The 15,591-nt window shown below is 42.5% G+C and overlaps 1 protein-coding gene across 1 annotated transcript in view; it reads right to left on the bottom strand.

Moving 5' to 3' along the window:
- LOC147691766 (solute carrier family 22 member 6-A-like) overlaps positions 1 to 15,591 on the bottom strand; it is a 210,675-nt gene that overhangs the window by 38,190 nt on the left and 156,894 nt on the right. The window contains exon 6 of the mRNA XM_086938061.1: positions 8,641 to 8,756. Coding sequence (XP_086794187.1) covers positions 8,641 to 8,756 — 116 coding nt within the window. The remainder of the gene's footprint in view (positions 1 to 8,640; positions 8,757 to 15,591) is intronic.

Genomic DNA, 15,591 nt, shown 5'->3' with positions numbered 1-15,591 from the left:
CTCACAATCCAGATATTGACCGGAAGAAAGGCATTGCACCACAGTACAAGTTGTGCAAAGGAACATCACTGTTCCCAAGAATAAAAATAAACTGAATAAACAATTAGCACAAGATGAACTGAATCTCTCTGCGCCCCCCCCCAACCCCCTATGAAATAGAAGAAAATAATTAAATATTCTGTGAGCTGCGAGATCTTACTTGAAATGGAGGAACCAAGGGGCTACTGGGAAGTATTTCCCTTTTGGTGCTCACTCGCAGACTTGCTGTTCCCACACGGCCTGTTTCCTTGTTTGCTGAGAGCCAGAGGAGCCCATGCGATCTCATAGATGATGTGGGGACCAACCATCAATGCCGCGTTTGTCGCTGTCTTGCGATCCGTCATGTTAGAGAGATGCATTGGATCCATGACTGCCGGGACTCAATGCGGTCTAACGCCCGATCCTGACCAGGAGAGAGAGGAGCCTGCTGCTTCCTGACCCGTGGCCCACCTTGCTCTACCAGTCCCCGCTGCATTGGTCCCTACCAGGCAGCACACTGGATCTGGGGTTTGCTGCGACTGGGATGTGGAAGGTGATGACATCCCTTATTGAGGGCCTGCTCCCCTCACTACCCTCGGCAGCATCCTCTGCAAAGGGCTGACTCCTCTGCCCCCTCTTATTGCAGCCCGCTGCAGTTCAGCCAGCCCCGCAGCATTGGTCTTCGGCAACTGGAACACATATCCAGGGACTACCAAAACGGAGAGAAGTGACAACATGGCTTCATGCAGCGAGCCCACTGCCCCTTCACCCTCACCTGCACCCATCTCTCTTGTTCAGTTCCAAGAGCATTTGTCTCTTTGCCGCTGTTTCTCATGTGCCCTGCTTGCTTCTGAGATGGCTTCCTACTGTCCCCGGAGCAACCAATAGGATTGTCAGCCCACCTCCTGCTGCAATGCACATGAGCTCTTCTCCAACTGTCCCTTCCTCAATCCCAGGTCATGTTGCAGGGCTTCTTGTGGTGAGGGAGTCTCCCACATCTGCCTTTGAACACTTCGCTTCTCCACTTCTTGGTGTACATGCATGGCCTAGTACAATACTTTCCCTCTGTGCATATCCAGTTCTGTTTGGGTTGAGCGGTCTTCCACATCGAAGGAGGCTGAATACATTGATAGTGAGACATGATGGCCTCATTCCCAAAATGGGAGGCCTGTCCCTCAATCCCTTGGTAAGCAAAAATTAATTAGATTGTTGGCATGCAGTCTCTGGGAAAGTAAAGAAGGACTATTTTCCCACACATGAGCCTGGATCTCAATGTCTCTAGGTAGCAGCTATCTTGGAATGGTCCTAGTCTAATCCCTACCTTGACTTGTACATCCAGTACTTGCCCTAACGATGCAGCCTTTCTCAATACCACTCATGGTCTTGCTGTATCACAACCGTTTCAGGGCTTGAACTACATTCTCCTCACATCCACCACACCTCCCCGTCAAAAATTTACCACTGGTCACTACTCCTTGTGTTTTGGAGCCTATCTGTAGCCTGGAATGACTCTCAGTAGGTCAACTCTGAACCTGTAACTGATGAACCCATCACAGTTGCATGGAATATTAATAGGGCGCTGTGCTCAAAAATAATTCCAAAACCCTCAACCCCATTTGTTTATACAAGTCATTCTTCTACTGGCCTTAGTTGCATCATGATCCGACATGGATCCTAACTCACTAAGAGCAATTTATTTTATTTATTTATGAAACCAACTTGGAGCCATAAGGCCATAATGCTTATAAAATTAAGTACCCTCCTAATCTAAAAATAAATGTATCCAAGAGCTTTAAACATAGACAAATCTCGCCCAGAAAATTTCATTTCTGACCCCTGCTTCTGTTCGAAAAAAGGAGCTATAATAAGTGATCTAATCTTCTACATGAAAAGACAAGCACAACAGATGAAATCCCTATAGTCATTGCTCTTGATCACTACATTCAGGAAAATGCCTCATGGTCTAAGGCTCACCATGCTACCTCAGTTTAGACCAAACCTTATGTAAATTAGTCTTGACCCTGTTCCTCATGGGGATAGTCCAACCCGAACTGCCAAGACAGGTCCTCCCTGGACCGGAAACAAGCATTCTGGGACCGGTTCCGTGGTATTTGATGCACTGTATTGGTTTCAGTGAATTTATGGGTTTGTGTCATGACATGCAAGGTAGAGCAAACCATTCTTTACTTATCGTGTATGGCCTTTGGCCTTGCACAGCAGGAGTTTTCAGCAGGGCCAGCCTTAGGCCATGTGCCAAAGGTGGCCTTTGAGGGCATAGGAGTTAATCTAGAGAAGTCTTTGGTCGATTTTTGTAGAAACGTATATGGAAATGGGTTAATATTTGGAGAATTTAAATTGTGTGGGGGTGTGGGGGGTGTTGTGAATATACAATGGTGCCAATGTGATGGCAAATGGCAAATTACACATTTTATTTCTATTTTTGTATTAGATGAATTTTCCATAGTGGTGGTCCATATTTTTTGTCCCTAATCCAGGGTTTCTGCTTTTCACACCACATATTTATCTTACACTCAATGGAATAGAAAGTGATGAATTTCAGGTGGGATTTGCTCTCCTGTTCTACTTACTGCAACACGTGTTCCACAGTATTCTTGGCATTGACCATCCTATGTAGCTGGTGCTTGCAAGTTCTTCTTCTTCTGTTATTACCCAAGTACATCAAAAACTCATTTTTATTCTCCAAATTTAGGTCTCATCATTTTATTTTAGAAGTCCAGAAGGTTTACAGATGTCTCTGTTAGTTGTACAAATTTTGGTTGCAAAGCTTGCCTGTTTACCTCCTGGAATGATGTTTTTTCTGTTTTAGGGAAGTGTGTGAAAAATTCCACACAATGGAGTGTGCTGGTGTTTTTCTCCCTCTATTGTCCTTCCAGGGCTTGTGACTTTGTCCTACTTGAGTTGCAGACGATGTTACATGAATCCCTTTATCAGTGATTGTTACATTCTTAAAACAACACTGACTGTCTTAGAGAACTGTATAGTAGTCTGTTTGCCACAAAATTGAAGATGTGGCTTCTGATGCTATCGAAGAGAAGCTTTTTAATGTAGTGGAAGCATATATGAAGTTTCAGTCAATTAAAATCCTAAACTAGGCAAAAACCCATAGATTTTGTTCCAAGTCTGGTGACCACAGAGGATATTTTGCCCTCTCCGCTAGGTGTGACTTGACTCACAAGGTGCCACTGTGTGCCATACAATTTTGGCTCCCTTTACACGGTCAGCTGGAGAGAAGCCAAAATCACACGATGGCAGCCAATGTCCATTAAGAGCCTCAATGAGCCTTTGTTTTTATTTTACTGGGAGATGATTGGGTGGGGTGCGGCTTGGTGACGGGCGGAGTGCCTCTTAGGTAGCTCTCAGCATGAGGTCCCACCCCCCTCAAAGCCCCACCCCCTCCTTACACAGTGGCATCAATTTCTAAGTTGACAGGTATGTTTTTAAATGGTTTAGGTTCACTATTAAGGTACACCCTTTTGAAACAATTTGACACCAGACCACTCCTAAACACACAAAGTTTAAAGACGGAGGACAAGAAAGACGGAAAAAAGTCATAAAGGGAGAAAGCACAAACCTACAAGAGCAAGATAAGGAGAAAGGAGTGTCTGAGGCAGGCAGGAGGCCTGAGGTGAATTCAAGATTACCAGCCAAATCATTAAGGCACCTGAAATGTAATGTCACTGCATGCTGGCTTCTGAGCAGAGCTTTGGACACCAGCACTCTTTTTTTTACAGATTAAACACTGCAGACGGATGTGCACGAAACATGCCATGCTAAGTCTAAACCAGAATTCCTTTCCTTTTTGGAAAGTTTCATGCAGATTCATCAAGTGACGCCACACTGTTAGGCAAAACTAAATATGGGGTTTCAGCGGAAATTCTGAACTAACCATTACTACTGCTTTGGTATTATTGACTGTTTAATGTGCTTGTTTTACATTTTTTTTGTACTCTACAGGTATAACTTTGAATATGAGCAGATTTAGCAGAAAGAGCTGGCTGCATTATTTGCAGAATTGTCACCTTTGACATTTGATCTGAATTATGAATATAGACGGAGATATCCCCTCAGAGTCTCTGTTTCCTATTTCCTCTGTATTCACATTATATAAAAGGCAAAAAGTACAGTACAGCATGGATCACTGACAGAATATGGGAAACAGAAATATTGTGTGGACATAATATTGTGTCAAAAATATCATGGACCAAAATATTGTGAAGATAAGTCCACATAGGTCAGCATAGATTTAACTATTTTTAACTCATATCTACGTACCCTGAAGATATATATATATGTGGAGCTGTATATGGTAAAACATTGCTTACCTATAGAAACTTATCTTCACAATATTTGTGTTTCGATATTCATGACATGATATTTTGGTCCACGATGTTTCTGTTTCCCATATTCTGTCTGAATACCGTACAGCACACCCACTATTAAAATGCATTTGAAATCCATTATACAAATAGTTAACAAACGCTTGCTTAACACTTTGACTTCTTCAATCATAGAAAAAAAGAAAGAAAGAACCTCTCTTTGGAAAGAGATAAAGTGCTAAAATGGTATCGGTGACGTGGGCATAACTGTAATCGAAGAAAGTGATATGTGATGATTTTTCTTGCTGGCGCCGACATTATTGCCCTTCAGGAAACTTGGGACCCTAAAGATTCCTATTTCCTGGATGGTTTCTTAACATTTTGTAAATATGCCGTACCGTCCAGTATGGGGATAGCCAGTGGGGGTCTCCTGTTGTTAATTAACCTTAAACTAACATATAAAGTCAAGCTAATGGACTCACATTCTTCAAATATTTTAGTAGTTGAAGTAACAGCTATGAATTTACCTACTCTGTTAGTGATTCATTTTTATAACTCTTTTACGAGAGATGATGACTTAGCGCATCTAAGGACTCTCTCTATCTGTTTGACTGAGTATGAGTCCACGGTTGGTACGCACTACCACATACTCGTCCTAGGTGATTTTAATATTCATGTTTGTCCGACTGATTGTTTTTTTTAAAAGTAGACGAGGATTACTGCCCGCAGGGGTTAACGCATTTTGAACATTCCCCCTCGGGGATCTTTCTAGAGAGTCCCCTATCAGACCATAATTTGATCTGCCCAATTCAGCGGTACAAGTCATCCCGCATACCAACATGCATTGGCCATGGCCATCATAGCACCATTGACTATATTCTAGTCTCTGGTTCTATGGTTGAACACTTAGGTACATTTGGGGTAACAGATAATTGCCTAAGCGATCACAACCCACTGACACTGAATCTTAATATTTGTGCCACTGATAAAGTTTCTCTGGCCAACATAAGTAATACCAATATTGCTCCAAAAGATCAAGCTCACCGGCTAAGATGGGATTCAATTACCCCGGACAGTTTTATTCAAAGCTTAACCGGTGTCTGTATTGAGGAGTTTGGTATTTGTACAGACCAGGACGCGGATCCATAAATAATCCTGGATGCTTTCGATCGTATTACAAAACAAGTGGCGGCTAACTTGACAGTTCCTTGCAAAACTAGGCCTACAAAACATAAAAAATGGTTTGATGACACTTGTATAAGAGCCCATAAAGCACTCAGGGATGAGCTTAATGGGAAACTGAGATCTATAGATAGGATTAAGGATGCAAGGAAGGCACATAATATTGTCGTGGGGAGTAGGAAGAAACACCTAAGAGAGATGGCATGGGAAGAGCTTAGCCAAGCAAGTGTTTTATCAAATAGTTCCAGATTCTGGAGCGGGTGAACAGTCCCACCTTTCATGAATCATTCAATCCCGCTTTAGATTGCCTCATCCCCCCTGAGAAATGGGTACAACACTTTGGGGGTGTTTATAGTGATGTTAGTCAAGGTTCTCCCCATTGGTCAGTGGACGAAGTAATAGAAGCAATTGGATCAACATCAAGGGGGAAAGCGCCGGGCCATGACGGTGTTCCAGCTGACCTTTATACAGCAGATCCTATTTTATGGTCCAAAATCTTAACTCAGGTTTTTAACGCAGCTGCCCAGGTTGGCATTCCCCTTTCTTGGGCCAAAGCGGTTATTATTCCAATTTTCAAAAAGGGAGCTAGAGATGACCCGGCCTGTTACAGGCCAATATCTCTCTTGTATTCCGCGGCCAAAATTATGGGGAAACTTTTCCTTGCCCGCCTAACGGATTGGTTAGATCAAAATAATATCATCTCAGATCTCCAATACGGGTTTAGGCAGGGCAAAGGTACTGTGGGTCAATGTCTCAATCTTCATCTAATAATTGGAAAGTACAAGGTCGCTAAGTAGGGGGACCTGCATCTGGCATTTATGGATTTAACTTCTGCCTTTGATCTTGTTAATCGATCAAAGTTATGGGCGACATTGTATAGCATGGGCTTAGATGCAGATTTTATTAACTTCCTGGCGGCCATGCATGAGAATTCTACAGCTTCTGTCCGTTATAACAAAGATGGCAGCCTCACAGATTTTTGGCCCGTCAAAAGAGGGGTGAGACAGGGGTGCATTTTAGCACCCCTGTTGTTCACACTCAATATAAATAATTTAGGGGCCACTCTAACTTCCAATTGTAAAGACATCCCAAGGGCTGGTACCAAAATGATTCCTGCTCTGCTTTATGCAGATGATGCGGTTTTGCTGGCAAAGACTTCAAGAGGGCTTCAAACTCTTTTAAATTGTTTTATTGATTTTATGGTTTCTCTAGATCTGGTCACGAATTTTAAAAAAGTCCCATTCTATGTTCATTGGATCTGGTAGGGCAAGGAAGGCTAAATTATATTGTAAGAATATGGAATTAAACAAAGGTCCCCGCTTTCCCCTATTCTTTTTGACGATAGACGCTTGTGGGTTACCCAGCGTATGTATACTTTAGCCCGAGCCTCGGGCCATTGTGGAATTTTCAAAAAGAATTGGCTCAAAACCTCTCCCTGCACTTTTGGAAATCTACAATGCCAAGTGTCTTCCAATGGTGACTTATGGGAGTGACCTATGGGGTACTTAGAGAAGGGTGAAATCCAGCCGGTTAAAAATTGGTTTTTTCGTAAATTACTGTACGTCCCGGCCTCTACCCCTGTTTTTAACATCCATGAGAATCTTGGAGCCGACTTTTTCTCAGATCAGGTTGCGATTGCCCCTATAATGTGCTGGCTGAGAATTTGGGCCCAACCGTCGCCCATTCTAAACCAGCTGATCATACAAGACTGCATTTTGCTAGACAAGGACCTAGATATACCTTGGGTTCAATATATCAAGTCTCAAATGGCTTCTCTCGGTTGTCCTGAGCTATTCTTGAGCCTAAGAGCTCTGGGCAAACCAGCGATTAGAGATTTGAAGCGGCAGTTTTTGGATAGATCTAGGCTGTTTTGGGAGGAACACGGTTCCCTGGCTACTGGCCTTCCCGAAAGGATTTTTTAAAGAAGGTTCGTTAAGACCCTGTCCTTGTGACAACTTCTCCGAACAAAATATTCTTCACATGATATTTTTCTGTGAGCTCTACGTCTCCTCACATAGGAAATTTATTATTCCCCTCCTAAAGGGTCAACATTTTGAGAAAGTCAGACCAGCGCTAGCATACTTAAAAATGTTGGCATCCCCCGTGGTGTGCTTTGGGGTTCCAAGCTACATAACAGGCGCTATTAGGTGTATGAATAGGCTGATGGTATCATAGATGGGATCATGTTTTTAAAGGAAGTTATTTATATTAAGTGTTTTTTTAAGTATATCGTGTAAACAGTAGATATTTTTGATAATTGTAGATTTAATATTATGTATCTATTCACTTAGGACATATTGTGTTGGATAGGATTGCGTCGTATATGATGGTTTTTAGTAACTGTGCAGTACTATGAGATTTGGATTAATAAATTATGTAATAGTAAGTAAATAGCTTTATTTCGATATATTAGCATATCATAAAAGCATTACATTACAAAGGTGAATAAAATACATATCAAAATAACAATGCACATTAAATAAATCTACAAGTTCAGTAGTAAAATATCATAAATAGATTGTTTACCCAGGCATAAGAACGAATTAAGGGCAGGTACAGCAAAAATGTATTACTGGAGCAGCAATTTCTGTAATAATGAATTGATTGTATTAGTATGTTCTGTGTTTTTCACTTTTATGGATGGTTTTAATCTAACCGAATAAAGTTAAACTTGACTTGATATGTGATGATAATTTATGATTCATTAGCCAGGCAAACAGCTTTGGGTGTAACCCAGGCTGCCAGATCACTAAACCACAAAAGTAGGACAGCATGAGGGCACAAACGATAATCTGACTATAAGGTGTTGATGCTTGGTAAATCAGGTCATTTTTTCTCTTCTCTATTTCCCAAGAATTAGGAGCACTTTACCACAGAATGAACACCAGGGTTAATGTCTGTACAGCAAGCATTACCATCAGTTAAAGCATATCAACATGCAATTCTGTTTGCAGTTGCACTTTATACAACGTTGTGATTCACTCAAGGAACCCAAAAAGCAGGAAAAGTCTTGAATTCTTGCTAAATTATGTTTCCTGAGCAAACATGGTGTGGTGTTCTGCTTGACCAATCAAAAGTTTGAAGAATCTCTAATCAATCTTACCAAATGAAGCTCATGCAGATGGATATCCTGCGAATAACTCGGGTGCGCACCAAATCAGCGACTGTGTATTTGGATTTTGAGGCACTTATTTCTTTCTCCAAATCTATTTTGAGAGTCTGTGAAGACAGAGAGATTAGTTGAGGGATCACCTAGACTCGCTATAACATCCTACAACACATAGTTTGACAATAATCTTTCTGTCATGTATCTACAGTTGCTTCCATAATTCTCTCACCTGCATGCGCTTGAGCACTACATTCCCATTTGGATTAAGGACGAAAATGCTGGAGCAGTGACTCCTGTCTATTGTTGTCAAGCCCACTCGCTGAAATGTTAGTAGCATTTGGATTCGCCATAGGATCTAACCTTTGAAAATGTTTGACCATTGCATAATTAGTCAGAGTAGAACTCCCCTTTCCTCCTGCGACATCTAGGTTGAAAGCCAGCATAGCCAGCAAGTGGTCCCATATCACATGTGCCATCATAAACAAGTCTTGGCTTTGTAGCCAACAGAACTAATTTTTGAGCCCATATTTACAATTAAGGAAGTGATTCTTCAAATTTCGTTAAACATGTCACTTTTTATAAAATACCCACGAGCAGCCAAGGCAAGGCCATGATGGTTGTTATTACCACCTCTCTCCCTCCTCCCTGCCTGAAATCTACACAGCTTGGTGAAAGAACCAAAACCTTGCTACACATTTCTTGATCTTTAATATTTTTAACTTTGGGAAAAAGAAAGCAGTGATCCTTAGCTCTGAAGAACCAACAACTCAATTGAATGCAATATGAAAGATGGCTGTGCCAACACAGAAACCACACGGACAGACCATTGACCCACTTCTCCCTCTCCTGCTTCCTTTTTCTCTACTTCTTTTCCAAAGGGACGGAACAATTTTTCCTGCAGTAATAGACATATGCACTTTACAGTATCCCGTAGGAAAGAAGGGTCCCAGTAGAGCTTTGTGCATTTGCTTAAATTTATTATAGAAAAATCAAATGTAATAACAAGCAATGTCAGTTAATCACAATGCATGAGCCATATCATTTGGTAAATAAAAGTGCCCCAAGAAAGGAAAGGGGAGTGGGATAGCGTGATGCTGTGAAGGAAAAGGACAGTGAGGGAATAAAGTTGGTGACAAATATATATTGCAAAATTAATTCAGGATGCAATACGGTTTCATGGCTTCAGATCCCTGAGCCGAAGAATTGGGGGATTATAACATATCCCAAAGGTTTTAACTATTTCTGTTGACACCGAAGTATTCAAAATAATGGGGGAGTGTCAACTGAACAAGAGATTGAAGTAGCCGTCGACGTTTCGACCCCATGCTACACTTGTAGGCGTGTATATTGCCTTACATCGGGGTCTTCATCAGGACAGGGTAATCAGCAAGGGAGCACTACAATATCTAGAAATATAAAACAATATGGTATAAATCGCCGACAATCAATGTCAAGTTACCGTATTGAGCGGTAAACACATTACTAACACTGTTACCATGGCTATATAGAGGCAAAGAATTGCAAGTATTATAAATAATACATTATGAAAAATACGAGCAAGAAAAATCAAAGCTTGAGTACACATTTCAAAGTATTCTGTACAACCCTTAATTGGTATCTAGCTTTAAAAATTATTTAGCGTATACAGGCTAACGCACACAAACACAAGGTTCCTGACTCGGCCAGGGGAAACCAATTAGTCCAATGGGAATTGATGATCCCGTTAGGGTCACAAAGCTTATCCTGTTTGAGATGCTATGCCAAAAGTGACGTTTAAGCATCATTAGGATAGGCTAGGGATGTGACGAGTGGGTAAAGCAATCTAGATTTACTGTTGGAAAAATAACGGAGAGGCATGGAGGACTCAGATCACTAGCAAAGTTAAGGCAAAAAGAACATACCTGCTCAGATCGAGCAAGTTGCATGGCTATGTCCACATTATTCACGTTGGATGATCAAGCTGGATCTGCGGGCAGGGGGACGAGTATTAATAGACCAAACAACACTTCACAAATGAATTGCGACATTATGTGGGGATTGGGGCTTACCTATACAGCCCACAAAGGTTAGGACTATCCTGCTCCTATAGCATCTCTCCACAACGGCGGTGCGTCAATAAGGATCACATCAGATATGCGGCAACTATAAATAGTAAACCAGGAGGGGGAATTTTAAGACCAAATCACTGGTATGTTGGCTAACACCTAGGGAGAGGGATTAGTCTCACCTTGTCTTAAAATTCACAGAGTTCTAAATCGAAGCCTTTCCGCGGTTACTGACTGCAGAAGATGAGCGTGGCTGGTTGGGGAGGTTTAATCACGTTGCTTGAACACACTGGATCTGTGGGCGGGTGGGCGAGTGTTAATGAATCAATCATCAATTCAACCGTAAATAAATTCCAAACATCATGTGGGGATAGGGCTTACCTATATAGCCCGTGAGGGTTCGGAGTATCCTATTTCATAGACTTATCACATGTCTCGTCAGAGCGTCGTTAAAGATCGCATCAAATATGCCGCATCTGTGAATTGTAAAGCAAGAGGGGGAGAGGTGGTGGGTTACGACCAACTCAACGGAATTAGTAGGCTGGGAAACGTCTGAGGAGAGGGATTAGTCTTACCTTGTCTAAACGATCACGGAGCTCTAAACTGCAGCCTTCCCGCGGTTGCTGACTGCAAGCGAGTGGGCGTGGCCTGTTGGGAGATTTATAAAGATAAAGGGAGGACAATAAGTCGGGAGCGTTGCTAATAGCAACATGAGGCTCCAAAGGCTGTTCCGGGTCTGTCACAGAGACAGAAGAAGGACACGGAGTCCGGAGCGTTGCTGATAGCAACCTGATGCTCAGAGGGCTTTGGGGAGTGAACAACGGCATCAGCCGCGATATGCGTATGAAAATTACACAAGTGTCCGGGACAGGTACTAAGTACACAACGTCATGGATGTGAACACGGCCAAATTATTAAAAGAGGTCACAGTGCAGTAAACCTACGGATATCTATGGCATCAGTACAAGTTATACATTCGTTAAGTAATGGAAATGATGCACCTCTCAGACACGAGGGTGAAGATCTCTTCCTATACATCTGACATTGGGTTGCATGTTGTAAAGTAATTTTGTGAAAGGTAAGATGTTAAGAAATACTAATCGTACATTCATCACTGTGCAATAAATACGTATTCGGGTGTCATTAGACTCAGTACAAGTTCAGTACAGTACACGTTATACGTTCGTGAAGAGATGCACCTCTCTAACACGAGGGTGAAGATCTCTTTCTATACCTCTGACATAGGATTCCATTCTGTGCAACAATGTCTAAATTGTACAGTCTGTCTCGGGAGGTGGTTGACAGACGTGTCTCTTGCAACTATTATGTATGATCCTCAAAACAATTACTCAGCTCAATTAATCCATACTTAGGACCACTCGCACAGGAGGGTCAAAAGGGATTAGCTATAGTAGTCCATTAACATACCGTTTAGGGGGGTGACATCATGTGTCTATGGTACAGATAGCAGACATATTCAGATAGCAGACATATTCATACGTTAGCGACCAAAGCTAGCTAGCATGGCTACTCTCTTACTCATTTAGGCCATTTCGAATTGTATCCAAAATGGTCATCCATTTGGATTCTCTCAGAGTTAGGATTTGTGCAATGTCCCCACCCCTGGGGCCCAGATTGATTTTCTCTAGAACTAGCCATTGTAAGGTCTCTGGGGTGTGACCTTTCAGAGTGCAATGATCAACTAGGGGGGCACCCTGTACTTTGCATCTGATCCTGCTGCCGTGTTGTAAAATACGGGCTTTAACCTTTTGCTGGGTCTGGCCTACATATGCCAAATCGCAGGGACACTTAATCCAGTAGATTACATTCGAGGAGTTGCAGTTAGTATGTGATTTCAATGTATAAGTTTTGCCTCTGTACGTCAAATCTTTGGTTTGGATTGTAGTAGCGCATGCCGTGCATGATCCACAGCTAGTGTGTCCCACAACTGGAGGAAGATGCCATAATGATTGGATGGTAGGATTCGGAGGTGTGGGAAGGAATGATTGTACAACCTGGTCCCTGATGTTCCGAGCTCTTTTAAAGGAGTGTAATGGTGGTGCTTGTTGTCCAACGTCATCTGCTACCAAACACCAGTGTTTGTTGATAATTTTCTTAATATCATTGCTGCGGGTGGAAAATGTGGTTACACAGATGATTCGTTCAGCAGCTGAATCCTCTTTGCTTTCGCAATTCAGTAGGTGCTCTCGGGGGCTATACCAGGCTCTTTTTCATGCACGTTTTACTAAACGTGTGGGGTAGCCCCGCGCTGTTAGTCGGTCTGTCAGGTCTTGCGATTCCAACATATAGTTCTCTTTTGAGGAGCAATTCCGTCGGATTCTAAGGAACTGTCCGACAGGGAGGTTGTCTCTTAGCCCCCTGGGGTGGTGGCTGTTATATTCCAGTAATGAGTTCCGCTCAGTGGGTTTGCGAAACAAGGTAGTTTCAAGTAATTTGGTCTCAGGATTAAAAAAGATGGTTATGTCCAGAAACGCAATCTTCTCCTGATTGGCCTCAAGGGTGAATTGTATGTCTGTGCTCTGTGAGTTAAGCCAAACGCGGAATGACATAAGTTCTTCTAGCGTGCCAATCCACAAGCAGAGCACATCGTCTATGTAGCGGACCCACATATTGATGTGGTGTCCGAATGGGTTCATATCACTGAAGATGACCCGGTCCTCATAATCGTCCATATATAGTATGGCCAGATTTGGGGCAAATGTAGCCCCCATTGCTACTCCCTTAGTTTGTAGAAAGAACTCTCCTTGAAACATGAAAACATTCTTCATCATGGCTATTCTCAAGAGTTCTATGATAAAGTATCAGCTTGACGCCATCGCTGTTATGGAAAAGGCCCTCGAAACCAGGACGGCTCCAGTTCCAGTACCGACGTACTTTATCATAGAACTCTTGAGAATAGCCATGATGAAGAATTTTTTCATGTTTCAAGGAGAGTTCTTTCTACAAACTAAGGGAGTAGCGATGGGGGCTACATTTTCCCCAAATCTGGCCATACTATATATGGACGATTATGAGAACCGGGTCATCTTCAGTGATATGAACCCATTCGGACACCACATCAATATGTTGGTCCGCTACATAGACGATGTGCTCTGCTTGTGGATTGGCACGCTAGAAGAACTTATGTCATTCCACGTTTGGCTTAACTCACAGAGCACAGACATACAATTCACCCTTGAGGCCAATCAGGAGAAGATTGCGTTTCTGGACATAACCATCTTTTTTAATCCTGAGACCAAATTACTTGAAACTACCTTGTTTCGCAAACCCACTGAGCGGAACTCATTACTGGAATATAACAGCCACCACCCCAGGGGGCTAAGAGACAACCTCCCTGTCGGACAGTTCCTTAGAATCCGACGGAATTGCTCCTGAAAAGAGAACTATATGTTGGAATCGCAAGACCTGACAGACCGACTAACAGCGCAGGGCTACCCCACACGTTTAGTAAAACGTGCACGAAAAAGAGCCTGGTATAGCCCCCAAGAGCACCTACTGAATTGCGAAAGCAAAGAGGATTCAGCTGCTGAACGAATCATCTGTGTAACCACATTTTCCATCCGCAGCAATGATATTAAGAAAATTATCAACAAACACTGGCGTTTGGTAGCAGATGACGTTGGACAACAAGCACCACCATTACACTCCTTTAAAAGAGCTCGGAACATCAGGGACCAGGTTGTACAATCATTCCTTCCCACACCTCCGAATCCTACCATCCAATCATTATGGCATTTTCCTCCAGTTGTGGGACACACTGGATGTGGATCATGCACGGCATGCGCTACTACAATCCAAACCAAAGATTTGACGTACAGAGGCAAAACTTATACATTGAAATCACGTACTAACTGCAACTCCTCGAATGTAATCTACTGGATTAAGTGTCCCTGCGATTTGGCATATGTAGGCCAGACCCAGCAAAAGGTTAAAGCCCGTATTTTACAACACGGCAGCAGGATCAGATGCAAAGTACAGGGTGCCCCTCTAGTGGATCATTGCACTCTGAAAGGTCACACCCCAGAGACCTTACAATGGCTAGTTCTAGAGAAAATCAATCTGGGCCCCAGGGGTGGGGACATTGCACGAATCCTAACTCTGAGAGAATCCAAATGGATGACCATTTTGGATACAATTCGAAATGGCCTAAATGAGTCAGAGAGTAGCCATGCCCAATTAGCTAGCTTTGGTCGCTAACGTATGAATATGTCTGCTATCTGAATATGTCTGCTATCTGTACCATAGACACATGATGTCACCCCCCTAAACGGTATGTTAATGAACTACTATAGCTAATCCCTTTTGACCCTCCTGTGCGAGTGGTCCTAAGTATGGATTAATTGAGCTGAGTAATTGTTTTGAGCATCATACATAATATTTGCAAGAGACACGTCTGTCGACCACCTCCCGAGACAGACTGTACAATTTAGACATTGTTGCACAGAATGGAATCCTATGTCAGAGGTATAGAAAGAGATCTTCACCCTCGTGTTTGAGAGGTGCATCTCTTCACGAACGTATAACGTGTACTGTACGGAACTTGTACTGAGTCTAATGACACCCGAATACGTATTTATTGCACAGTGATGAATGTACGATTAGTATTTCTTAACATCTTACCTTTCACAAAATTACTTTACAACATGCAACCCAATGTCAGATGTATAGGAAGAGATCTTCACCCTCGTGTCTGAGAGGTGCATCATTTCCATTACTTAACGAATGTATAACTTGTACTGATGCCATAGATATCCGTAGGTTTACTGCACTGTGACCTCTTTTAATAATTTGGCCGTGTTCACATCCATGACGTAGTGTACTTAGTACCTGTCCCGGACACTTGTGTAATTTTCATACGCATATCGCGGCTGATGCCGTT

The sequence above is a fragment of the Lissotriton vulgaris genome, chromosome 9 (genome assembly GCF_964263255.1).
Source record: "Lissotriton vulgaris chromosome 9, aLisVul1.2, whole genome shotgun sequence".
Classification (NCBI taxonomy): domain Eukaryota; kingdom Metazoa; phylum Chordata; class Amphibia; order Caudata; family Salamandridae; genus Lissotriton; species Lissotriton vulgaris.
Note: the sequence above shows the minus strand (reverse complement) of the source record. Positions and strands in the feature narration are given on the sequence as shown.